The sequence below is a fragment of the Anabrus simplex genome, chromosome 7, assembly GCF_040414725.1.
Source record: "Anabrus simplex isolate iqAnaSimp1 chromosome 7, ASM4041472v1, whole genome shotgun sequence".
NCBI classification, from domain to species: Eukaryota; Metazoa; Arthropoda; class Insecta; order Orthoptera; family Tettigoniidae; genus Anabrus; species Anabrus simplex.
The window spans coordinates 332,047,058-332,060,834 of NC_090271.1; the positions used below are offsets into that span (position 1 = coordinate 332,047,058).

The window sequence follows — 13,777 nt, forward strand, 5'->3', positions numbered from 1 at the left end:
AAGAGAGAGGGGAGACTGACCCTCACATAGTATGTTCGTACAGTCTCAAAGACAGTACTTTTCGTCGTGTTTCGCGGAGACGAAATTACGGGCTAGTAAATCGCCATCGTACTTGAAAAAAAGACGTCGCACCGTAAGTAGTCTATTGTGCCGCGACTACGATATAACTTACAGACATTTCAAAGTATAATACGTACGGAATCAGTGAAGTTCGAAGTTATATATTGGACATTCACAACATGACGTGTGGACTTAATTAATTGCACACAATATTAAATTACCAACAGAAACTGTCGTGTACAGTAACTTTAACTACTCTAGAACTTATTTTTTAACATAGCACATCCTTGGACTATGTCTTTTTATTTATGTGCCATATTAGGACTTGATTTGTTACAGTGATAAACTTAGTGAAAGTTAAGAACTTTTTCTAAAATAAGATAGCGCTATCAACATTAGAGAATCAGTGTTATCTGTCAGGACAACGATTTAAAGACTGTGGTTAGAGACGGTCATGAGAAATATTACGTGTTTGCACTGTGTTGGACGTTCTCAGTGACAGTTTAAATTAGTGTTTTCTTTTGCAACAAGGACTGTGATCACTCATTGGACGTCCTAAAATTAACATAGTATCTGTAAATACCACTTGCATGTTCCGTGTGTTAAGATCATTTCCACGAGCAGCAGAAATCCTCAGAAAATTCTACAAGATCCAACTACCTTCAACATCATTTCATCTATGACATCAACGTGGTTTCTTCGTGGAACTTCAAGTTCGAGTCATCCTCCGCGCCCGCGGAATGTTCCAGATTCTCATCAGTATTCGTAAGCCAAGTTCTTTTTTAATAAGTGAGTAGTCACAAACGGACTTTCTTTTTTTTTCTTTCTTACCAATCGTGAACAGTGGTTTACCCAGTGCTGCGTGTGACGATACTTCGTAGTTTTCCACCATTACTCAAAATTCATCTTTTAATGATAAATCTATTTTCAAAATCTATTTCACATAAGGAAGACTCTAGGAGTTTCAAGTGTTCTATGTTTCAAGGCTCACAAACTGAGAAACTCTCAACAGAAGTTCAAATTCTTATTTTCAATTATAAGTGTCTTCATGTCATGTCATAATACTTAGAAAGACTTTAGGTAAAAAACTGACACTTTATGTTTTCGCAAAAGACTATTGGATCTGTGAGATTTATTTATTTTTACAAATTGCATTCAAGAAGATTTACGTTAACCCTTTTGATTTCAACAAATTATTTGCATTCTACATCGACATTGCAGGGTGGTGAATTGATTAACATTATTAATAAATGGTTTGAAAAAGGGTATAACCATCTATTATTCGCCCTGCGAGTCTATCCTGCTCTGTACCGGCTCCAAAAACCAACTTCCACTACCTGAGATCCTTCTCATGCCTTACGCCCCGAACTTTTACTGGTACGGCAGGCACCACTTACTAATACCATTTACAATGGAGTTCGCAAGTTTCCATTCATAAGTGAGGCCCCGTTTTCCACTGCTAGTCACAGTCGATGAATGGAGTTTTGATTACAATTACAGACCCTTCTCCTGCTGAAAGTACATACTGTGATGTGAAGTATTGATCGGTATATCAAAGCCTGTATACCGTGAAGTGGTTTAAAATATATTTACTTTTTCCCTCAAAATAAAGCTAATTCAGTCACTTTTGTTTCCAATTCTCGAAAAATGCGATACAGTTTTTATTGATACCAATAGTGAGCAAGGCATGATACTGCACCGTGCCCAAAATGCATGTATCAGGTGTATATTCCACATACATTCATATGCCCACGTATCCCCCTACTACAGACAGTTATCTTGATTACGACTGAATGACAGACGTGGACCATGCGACTACTTTGGTGTATAGAGTGCTTTCCGAATACATTCCTCTTTACCTGTCCACCAGATTCCACTACCTTACCTCACTAAACCTGTTCAATAGGCAGTCAGGCCACACGCTAGAAATTCCTGAACATCGACCTGCAACAGATCGTTCACGATCACCGCCACGAGTTGGCAGTTCATGATAACAGAGAAACTAAAGCCAAGGCAAAGTTTAAAATCCTCTGCCAGCGTTATCTTCTAAGCACTTCCAGTCTTTCTTGAGTGTAAATGGGATGCATGAAGGAGAGTGAATATGACTGTTTAGTGTAACGTGTTGCAGGATGTAGTTTCTGCTTTATGTTTGAATCAAGTGGCACCTCGCAATCTAAACACTCGAGTTGTAATCATGTGATAATATAAAGTGTTCGCTCAAACTACTTACTTTCAACTTGTGAATCTGGAATGATGGATCGTAGTCGATCAAAGCAACTAACCCAGGCCCCGCATGCACACAGTTCGGGTTCACCACGAGTCTCCAAATTCACGAATTCTAATAAGAGAATTAGTAAGAGTAGGTTTCTCTACCTGGTCCAGTTTCAAAACTCACGAGCAGTGCCAGATTTTTTTGAATGGATAAATGCCCACCCTATTAGTGATGGGATAATCGAATACTTTTAATAATCGAGAGCTTATTTAAATAGTCGAATAAATAATCAAATAATAGAATTAGATTCAAATATCATTCAGTTATTTCACGGATGCGTCATGAATAAATTTCTCGACTTAAGCGTGTGGATTGAAGTAAGCGAAGAGATGAAATCTTGCGAAAAATAGAAATACGCCTTTTCTCCAATCCATGAAGTCTAACGCTAAAGACGGCACAAACTCCCAGTCTCCAATCCATAGGAATTAACAAATTAAAGTTAAAATCTCGGCCAGTAATTGAACCCGCGACCCCCTGGACCCGTTGGACCGAAGGCCAGCATGCTAAGTATGTATGCATGGAGCCGGACGTCATAACATTATAGATGTATTGCCTGCCGCTAGTTAAAAGGAATCGTCAATTGGTTGTACGCTACTGGGGCTTAGTTCCATTATGCGGCCAGAAGATGGCTATTCGATTTTTCCATTGAATAAACCTTTTCTATTATTCATTTGACATTCCATTAGAATCACTGGGGCAATTGAAGAGTGAATGCTTTAAAAATAATTGAATGAAAAGTAATCCTGATGTTATCATAAACTCATCAACCTCATCACAGGGAAATTAAAATTACTTATCTCAATTTCCTCACAGGAAGTGAGCCAGTAAGAAACAATATGAACTCATGCTTCACACGTATAAATCTACTCTCATATTCGATTACTTGAAGTTAATAAATTAAAATATTGCATCACGTTCCCACGCGGTTACACGAAATGCAATGTTATATAGTATTGACTACTTGGCTCACCAAATTTATCAAGCAATAAATTAAAATTCGTTAGAATTTTATCTATAATACGGCGAAGAAGCTAGTCGCTATTTTTGAAAATTTGTCTCCAAATGACTTCAAAAGGACTCCAGAGCGCTAATGATGATGATGATGATGATATTTTGTGACAGTGGTTTTTCCTCTGACAAGAAAATGTGCAAATGATCAATACAAATCAATAAGGGTTGCAAACAATGAAGGAAATGCTGGTGGTGGTGATTACCCTTTTAAGAGTGAGTGCAACTGAGCAGCCATCTTCTATTAATACTAAACAGAGAGAAAAAGTATAAGGTGTCCCACACTTCAAAAACTGCATGTGTCGGACAAAGAAAGGCAAGGGTCACGAAGGGCGTGAAAACGAAATACTTCCCAGACCGTGGAAACCTAATACCCCCCGGGTTGATAAAAGAACAAAAGTTGACTGAGGAAAGTCGGTAAGGTAGACGAAAGCAAGGAGCCTGCCAAAAGTGAATGGAAGCAATGCTTGGACTCAGCTAAGGGCCCCGCGGTCGTCTCCCTCGATCAATCACCACTGATAAGCACTTAGAACAGTCCCCATGGTGGCAGATTGCGTAAAAGTTGTTTATGTAGCCTTTTCTTAAATAATTTAAGAGCCCCTTGGGCCCTCTTTTGTCACCTCTTACGACAGGCAGGAGATACTGTGGGTGTTATTTTGCCACCTCAACCCAGGGGGGGGGGGGGGAAGTAATTGTTAGTGAATGGAGGAGTCAGAGGTGTATTATTATTATTATTGTTATTATTATTATTATTATTATTATTATTAAACTTTTCTGTGATCTTAAAGCTAATATAACGTATTTTGTCCCTTTGACATTAATTTATAATAATGGTGCGTGAGTCACCGCGCACCTCATCCCTCCTGCAGTCATCGCAATCACCTCCTGTCCGGAGTCGTGAATTTTGAGACTCGTTACAAAGTTTATTTACCTACCAGTTTGTAGTCGTGAGTTTTGAGACTCGTGAGTTTTTGAGACGTAACCCTGCAGAGAGTCGCTTAATAGAGACGAAGCTATTCGGCGCGATGATACTGTCTCTTTGTAGCTCTGCCTACATTTGCTAGCTTGAAATGATGTCGGAGAAATGTAATAGTCCTTTTCTCCGCGTCGTAATTTTAACACTAAGGCTGTAAATTTCTTCCACTGCGGTAGTTAGGAAAACGAGTTGAATCTTAGTGTCATAATTTACGCCATGGAAAACCGAAGGATTGAACCTTTACTACGAGCAAACTGTTCATATGCCAATTTTCAAATCTGATTTGGCTGACATTGTACAGGTGTTATAGCAAACCAGGATGAATTTTCATTTATATTAATTGAATGCTTAACGTGCCCCAAGAAAACAACACAAATGTTAAGAATGCATTTTTCATCGATGGTTCCTTGCGCACTGGAAAACCGTGTATCCTTAATTATAAACTGCTTCCAGTTAGGGCTTCGTGTTTTATTATTATCGTGAAGAGGAATAGTCACCATTTTGCTTCCCAGCAGTTAGGCAGTGCTCTTTACATTCAGAATAAGCAGAGATCTGTAATCTCTCGAGATGATTTAACTCGTTCAGATGAAACACTTCCATTTTTTTTAAGTGGTACCAATTTCCAATTCGCTTGACATTTCCTATCACGATCAATAAAGCTCACGGGAAACACTGCAACTTGCAAGTTTCAGCTATGTTATATATTGCAATGTAAACAGTGCGAAATTTTGACGTCTTTAAATTTGCAATACTGCCAAAAATAATTGTACAAAGAATGTATCATGTGTATAATTCTCCACTCAATATTTACCACATAGACCGTCATATTTAGACAAGTTTCAGCTAGTTAACCATTAATTCATTACTTGTGGAATAAATTTGATTCTGGTATCAAGATTCATCCATGGTGTTGTAATTTTCACAAATATGAATGTGGTAAATTTCAGGTTTTTAACAAAGTAAATCCTCGGGCTGACTTAACTCAATAACTAACGAGTGCATAACTTCGTGGTTACGAGTATTATCAAATTATTGTCTTTTCATCATGCTCAGATGTTTTGTTAAGAGTTTACTGACTAAATATTGTCATTTCTTTCTTTCCAGGTACTTGTCGAGATACTGGAAAGTCGCCACCACATCTCCTCGGCTTAGCAGTAATTGGAGGACTTTTACAGTGCAGTGTATGTTAAAGTTCGAACGTGGATCGTGTGGATCTTTATGGCAGTAAATACGGAAATTCTGCTTGGAATAAATATTAATCGACAGTGTGCGTTGTATCGATATGATCTGAGTGTGTATGCAGCCGTTATGGAATAAGTGTTGAACTATACCCGTGTGCTTTTTCAGTGAAAAAAGTGATTTTAACTTCAGTGAAATAGTTTGGAAATGTAATTTTAGAATCTTAATTTAATAATTTTTGAAGTTTATAACTGTAGAGACGGTAATTAAATAGGTTGTTCTTGATGCAGGATGCGTGCAAGACGAAAGATACCGATACCTAGAAGTCGTAGTAAATTCCAGCTGTGCGTTCTTTGTAATGCTCTTTGCAGATGACGGGCTCGTGTCGTCGTCGTCATCGTCCTCGTCGTCGTAGTCGTCGGCGAGTGGTGAAGGCGTCGTCATCGTTACCATGCGTCCGCGATGCTGCCACCATTACACCGCTGTATTGGTAACGGTAGGTCTGTTGCTGACACACGTGACTCGTGCGGGACCCAGGTACAGTTCTCGTATCGTGGAAACCAAAACTGGAGCGATCCGAGGTGTGATCCTAGAACTAAACTCTCGACACTTAGAACCCGTGGAATCTTTTCGAGGTATACCGTACGCCGCACCGCCCGTGGGCGAGCTGCGGTACCGGCCACCCGAGCCTCCACTGGTCTGGAGAGGAACGCGCTTAGCGGACACTTTCGGCGCCGTCTGTCCTCAACGTTGCCCGGACGTGAGCAATCGGACAGCTGCCCTTCTCCACATGCCCAAGGGCAGATATCATTACCTCAAGAGACTGGTGCCGCTCCTGGTCAACCAGAGCGAAGATTGCCTTTTCCTCAATCTGTACGTGCCTGGAAGTGGTGAGTACTTTGTTCTTCTCTAATGCTAAGTTAATTTTTAAAGCATAACTTTCCTGGAAAGTTATTTAAATTATTGCCGTTCGTGCTTAAATTTTGCTGGATATTTTTCGAATACCGTTTCCCACAACTGTATGTTTTTCACAAATTACTGCAACAATCAACTTCGAATTATTAGATTACCTTTTTAGATTGTCGTGCATTAATCTGATAAAAAAATTGATACGACGTTATATAGTGGTGAGTTCTCAATATTATGAATTTGAACTTCCTTATTATTCCTTGGTTAACAACAAGCGTTGATGGTTAAAGTGACACAAAATTAACTTTGTGTGAAAAATATCAGAATTCACTGTATGGCACGGATTTACCCCAAGGTTGAGTTAATATTTAAATTATAATTTTCCTGTAAAAACAATTTAAGTTATTACAATTTGTATTTCAATGTTGCTAAAACTTTTCGAAGACCATTGTACGTTATTTCTCAAACTACTGCATCAATCAAGTTTGAATTACGGAATTGGATCATGTTTTTAGATTGTTGTGCATTAGTCTGAAAAATAGTTCATACAAATCGAAGAAAATATAAGTTTTTCCTTGGATGTGACATTCCTGGAAAGAGAACTTTAAGTACTGACTAAGAGAGTTTCGACTCAGTTTTAATTTATATTTGTACATTCTTTTCAGCGTGTATAAAATTTGAAATCTCGCACCTTAATAGCTTACAATAATTAAGCTTTTGTTTCAAGTTTTAAGTCTCGTAAATTTCATTGATAATATCGGTGAACTAGAGCGATGTTTTGTTTTAGGATTTTAGCCACGACATCTTGTAAATTAATATATTTCAACTACAATTGGACAACCTTAAGCTAGTTGACCCTATGGCCGGAGAAAGTGCCACAATTCTAATTTGTCTGCAAAACTAAACAAGAATTTTTGTGCCGAACGAGTTGGCTATTTGGTTTGCGTCAGGTAGCCGTGAGTTTACGTTAGGAAAATAGTGGACTCGAAACTCTGCCATTCTGTAGCTTGCGCACAAACCATATTCCGACCTCTCCCGTTGACTGCTCCTACTGCCGGACGGATGGGCGTGGCATCCCACACGCCACTGGTCTAGTCTATAAACAACGTGGTAAAACAAGTAAGGAGCGTTTAAGGCGGTAAAGAAGAAGAATTTTCCATGCGCGAGAAAATAATATCAAAATTAGTTAAGAAGCCTGACTTAGATGACATTGATAAGTGTGTAGTTAGCTGTACCATTCACAACTTGGTCAGAACCAACGCCGTGAGAGCAACAATGGAAATGATTCACAGGAAACTGGTTGAAGATGTACATTTCAAAGGTTGTACAACTAAGCCTACGCTAAGTACCACAGTTTGAGCACTGGTTTTCAGTGAAAAAGAACTGAAGATATACATAGAATACTAACTGGGAAAGATGACATTAGGATGTTACGTATTCAATGCCGCCAGATGTTACGGAAGTGGAGGTTGGCTTATTGTTTATACGGATTAATCTATCTGCATAGCTCACACACTGAAACGAACTTGTGGAGTGATGGCTCTCCACACGGACTGAAATCCCCGATCTTAAAAGACAATGATTAGTAGCGGTACTACGTACACGCCTGTTTCAACGAAGGATATATTCCAACTGATTTTTTGCTTTACAAAGGAATCTATATCCATGTCATCTTATATTCTGGAAATTTTCCATTCTTTTAAGAGACAAAGTTTCTCAAAGTGCACTGGCACTGCCGGTAGCTCCAGCTAGCCCATGCAGTGGCCTCCATGCTATCGGCTAGCCATGCGTCTTCGTGGGTGTGCTGTTAACCAACTGACGTGCCCAGATTATTACACTGTGGCGGAACGCTGGCAACAAGAAGGAGTTGGCCTGAAAATTTATAATGTCCAACAACGGACCTATTATATTGGTATTATTTAATATCTAAGGAGAAAGTTGGAGGTAACCAACGGTAGGGACTATGAAAATTAACTATGAAAACTACTTTAATGAGAAATTAATTCCCAATTGACCACTCAATTTGGTCATTTTAATGCATCTTACCACAATGTTGAATGTAACCGTACTCCTACATCTTCCTCCAGGAAGAACGTAACACAAGACTGACTGACCGACCGACTGACTGACTGACTGACTGACTGACTGACTGACTGACCGAGGTATTACATGTTGTTTTGATATGCTAAAAGTAGAATTGTATGCTTTAATTGAATTCCACGAATCCCACTGCAACATTTTCAGATTGACAGGCCACTCGCCGAACATGGACAAACCGTTCTCCGTCATCCACCGTATTCTCCAGACTTGAACTTGAACCCTATTGAAGTGCATTGGCCTCATACTAAAAGTTATGTAGCCCAAAGGAATGTTACGTTCATACTTAATGGTGCATGGGCGAAGAAAATAGCATCGACTGGAGCAGAGGGGAGGACAAGTTGATATAGACATGCGATTGAACTACATTAAGAGTGACCACATATTATATGAAACATCAAAGCGTATTGTGATAAATCTTGATAGTGATACGGATGCTAGATTCTTCAATAGTGCAGATTGTAGTGACAACGAAATGAGTGATACTGACTCACTTTGCGAAGGTGCAGCATACAAACAGAACACTATGTAAGTTTAAACCTTTACGTCTTACATTATGTTTACATGCTTTCACTTTATTCAGTGTTTTCATAATAACCATGTCGTACATTCTTGGTTACATTTTCGCGAATTTCACATCAGGAAAATGCTGGGGCTGTACTTTTTCTATCCCATAAACACTATAAAACATATTTTTGCCAGTGCGACGCAAAAAGAAATTCTCACGGAAAATTAATTTCTGAAAATTACCATACACTGCAAGACAGCCTCATTTCCTTCAACTCTTCCCCGGAAATTCGTAGAGTGTAGAGAGGTAAAGTTCCTTAGCTGCCTGAATACAGGTTATAAATCACGTCACTTTAGTGACGTGTGGTTTCATGATAGGAATATCTTCCGAGACATCTGTTCCGACTTTGTGCTTTTAAATGGAGCTAGCCTACTCTATTTTCTGCATTATGTGATTAGAGTCATGCGCGTTGTCAATTCATAGATTTATCGAGCGACATGGCTACGCAGTTCGAGCTATAATTGGTTCGAGCCCAACTGTCGGCAGCCCTGAAAATGATTTTCCGTGGTTTTCCATTTTTCAACCATGCAAATGCTGGAGATGTACCTTTATTTAGGCCGCGATCATTTTCTTTCCAATTGTAGATCTTTCCATCCGATTGTTGCCATAAGACCGTAATTGCAAAAAGAAAAAGAATACAGGCGTGATTATTTTCAAGACCCAGCAAGTAGTTCTCGAGGAAATGGAATGTCATCAATCTTGCTTCATTTTCCAGCCGTGCACCATCCTATCTGAATGACGACAAATCATATGGCTACGAATTCTAAACCTGTTTACATACAGTAACCTTTGAATTGTCTATTGATCTTTAGTGAGTATTGATGTTGGTTTTTTAAATGTATGGCTATCGGGGTCATTCCCATTCATGCAAAAACGCTTCTGTAAACTGATTTTTTTCCTGCAACATAACAAAATTAAACGCACACATAGTTAGTCCTTTTGTGTAAGTCCAAACCTGAAAAGAGAAATAGGCGAGCAAAATATCATAAACCACCCACACTGTCATTTGAATATTATTCACAGGAGTTCATATGTAGTGTAACCGGGATTGTTGACGGACTGCGCAATAGGGCTCTAAACTGCACAAAATGATGGCTACAGTAGAATATAATGTTGTTCATGTCCCCTTCAACGCTGTTTCAGTTCGAGTAAAAAGGTGACATAACAAGCCGTATTCAGTGCAAACGCCAGGTGGAATCGTCCATGATTAAATTTCAGTCGTGGGAGTATGGGCTACACTAGGGAATAGTGAGTTCTCGTATTTGTGATGATATGATCTACAAGAGGTCCCAACCTTTCCTTCAGAAGAAGTACGTAGTCGGTAGGTGAGATCGTGATATAATCCTGTCTTCCGTTGCTGGAGGCAGACTTGGCCAGTCTGTCGGGCCACTCATTGCCAAGAAGACCAATATGTTACACACTTCCCCGTAAGCTAAAGACGACATGCGGCATAGAATAGAAAGACGAGTTATTAGGACCAGTAGAATGGTTGCTTTTCTTGCAATGCTGCTTGAGGGTCTCAAAGTATTAAAAGTGATGACTGTTGTACTCTCATTGCACGACGCGATGCAGCTAGAACTGTGATTAGTTCCGCGGTATTTATTGAGTTCATACCAGTCATTTTAATCTCTGCGCATTATGTGCACAAATGCTCTTCCAACACCGTTCGAAGATTTTGAACCACTAGTATTTGGCAGATAATACTGAGACAGGGGACTGTTGGAATATAATAATTTTACAGGAATATGTGGTTGAAGTACATCCCGTCCAACAAGGAGTTTCTTGACAGTATTCACATTGTGTGAGTTGGCGAAGTGGGAATGGCTTTCCTGAACCCACTAGGCATCATGAATCCCTAAACGAGGATCTTCTACGATCTTGTTGTCCGTAACTCATAGGTTAAGTTGTATATTTTCCTTACTAGGACGTCGTTACTGAACTGATATCATTTAAGTTACTCGGATGTGAGGAATTCTCTACGTAGGTGCAATGGCGACTCCAGTGTTTCCACCTGTAGAAAGATAGTTTTGTGGAATTCATCGTTCCTATACACATTTTCAGAGCTCGACATTGACATTTTTCATGTTTAGTTAATACAGTATCAGAATCTGAGCCAAAGCATACGTTACCATCATCAAGTGAGGCGCAACAAAACTCTATAGAACAGGATCGTTGTTCTGGTATCGCAACCCCAAGATGAACAGGTGATTGCTCGCAGTAAATTCAGAGCGGGGTCATATTTCACTTATTTTTAATCCAAAGACCTAAATATTTCATTGTTTTTGGTAGAAAAAGTTATAAAAGTCCATTTTCAAGCTCTGGAATTCTGGAACGAAGCATCGGGAATTGAATTGTCTGGTGAGACAATAAAATCATGTTTAGAGAGCCATATCTGAAAGATGAGCAATGTTTCTGGCAGTTCTACTTGGCATCGTTCAATAGATCTGGGTACCTTGAATAAGCGTACATCATCGCTTTGCAGAGCAAATGGATTTCCTGTGAATGTTTTAGACCCCCAAAAGTGCGCAGTTTTGATGCTATGACAGTTAAAAGAATTTATAGACGGCCGCGAAGAGGTCTATGTGTAATACGGTGATGTAGTCGTTGATTGTCAGAGTTAGTTGGATGTTGGTCATAAGTCGAACTAAGGTGTCCATGGTTACTTTATGTTGGCGAATTCAAAGCTGGCTGTCTGTTAAGAAACGATAATGTTCAAGCCACGGTTCTGGTTTCTTTGATCATTCGTACTGTTGTCTTGATTACATAAGATGTTTAGGAAAGCACTCGATATAATGAGAACAGGCAAGGGTCCTTGCCAGGCTTCAGAATAGGCAGTGGACAAATTAAGTTGAAAGCACTCGGGTATAAGTGGCCTGACCACAATATATTTATGCAATTAATGTATATTTATGACCTTCGAGAGATATTCGAAATTGATGTTACCGGCACCGGGGACAGTGTTAGAACTTGTTATCGATGCTATAAAAAGTTCTTCTAGCGTTCAAGGTCGAAATGTTTCCTGGGAAACTAGAAATGCCAAGTCCACGAAAGGAGGAGCCAGATTGCATAGTGAATCCAGTTTAACAGGTCCTCCAAACGTTTACTGTTATTCCATACAGTAGAAACAGGTGGCAATAGGGAGGGTGCGCTTTAAAATTGTTTCCAACGCTGAAGTTTCTTATGTTTCAGCAATGGTTTTATTTAATCTTGGGCCCTGTGTACAAGTAAAAACTTGGCTTCGGTTGGTGCGGCTTTATATTTGTTGAGGGCGTTACGTCCGTCTCTCACTCACAGAAAACTGACATCAATCATCTCACCACAGAGTGCATTTTCATTTTCTAGGTATAAATGGTCTATTCTGTGGAATTTCAAATTACGCTGCACAATTTAAGGTTTCACAACTCGCATTGTTACCTGTGACAATTAGTCTCGTATTAGTCAATTATGTCAGCAAGACACTCCTGATATTCTCCACAGTTTTCCCTACGAATTTCTTAGCGATAAGCAAGAGTGATCGACATAGGAAGAGAAGTACGGTGTAATTTTATAAATAGTGGGGAATTATCTGAACCAAGGATGTCATTGAATACTTGCTGGTAATATCCGTTGCGAGTTGGACAGAAGTTACTGAAAATCTACTGTTGAAGGATTCTTAAAAAGGAGGATGGAAATCCTCTTTGGCAATCTGAAAATCTGATGAACGGCTCACAGAGACCTGAGTAACAGGCTCACCACAAATTCTGTGTTTCATTGCAAATGCTTCAATTGTTGTTTGTCATGTCTACAGGAAAAGAATAATACATCAGTGATCATCCGAAGAGTATGCCCACTCTCTCATAACCGTCGGTCCGTTCAGACAGAATGAACTTGTAATCAGGAGAGCGAACAGTGGATGTTTGTTCCAGCCATGCTTCTTGCACACTACAGACAGACACTGTATGTTCTTGTAAACAAACCTTTAAACTATGATAATCGATTGAACCGACCAAGAGTTCCATTATATCACACGTTGATTTTGGTCTTCAGATAATAAAGGAGTGATAACGTCACAAATAATATTCGGAGAGATCTCTGTAACGCACTGTATCAATTTTCTCACAACTACATTACTGGGTGTATTATAAAGAAGGACGTATGGGGTACATCCCACTAGTAAACGTTTCTTTCTCCATTGCAAAACGTTTTCCATGAATTACGAACTGTTTGTCGTTACCTTTGGAATAGCACGCATAGCAGATGCTGGTGCATTAACATACTGTGGGTCCTGTACTGGTGAGGTCGTTAATGAGATATGAGGGGCCAAACAGTGAGCATCTGAGGTGAAAGGCAAGAACTCGTGAGCTGGGTCTTGAGTCGAAGGTGAAATATTTTGACGATTAGTATTGTCATATGTACCTTAACGTACTAGCTCCAAAGCCTGCTCTGCTGTTATATTCGTTTCTATCGTTGGTACTCGGGACAAGATATATGCATCTGTGAACATCAGGTGAAGAACATTCATGAGAAGAACGGTGATAACCGCTCGATGTTCATCTGAGTTTTCCTTTACATGTTGTAGAAATGTGACCGTAACGTTGGCAATTAAAGCACTGAATTGCGTTGTGAACTTAATGTTCCACTAGCACATGTGTACGGTAGATATAAATATGCATCGAACAAGTCGGCCGTGTGGTTAGGGGCGCGTAGCTATGAGTTTGCATTCGGGAGA

General features: G+C 39.5%; 1 protein-coding gene across 1 annotated transcript in view; it reads left to right on the plus strand.

Moving 5' to 3' along the window:
- The first annotated feature begins 5,946 nt into the window (after positions 1 to 5,946).
- The window catches only part of LOC136877835 (neuroligin-4, X-linked-like), an 857,291-nt gene continuing 849,460 nt past the window's right edge, over positions 5,947 to 13,777 (plus strand). Inside the window, exon 1 of the mRNA XM_067152034.2 lies at positions 5,947 to 6,385. Within this exon, the coding sequence (XP_067008135.2) occupies positions 5,947 to 6,385 (439 nt within the window). The remainder of the gene's footprint in view (positions 6,386 to 13,777) is intronic.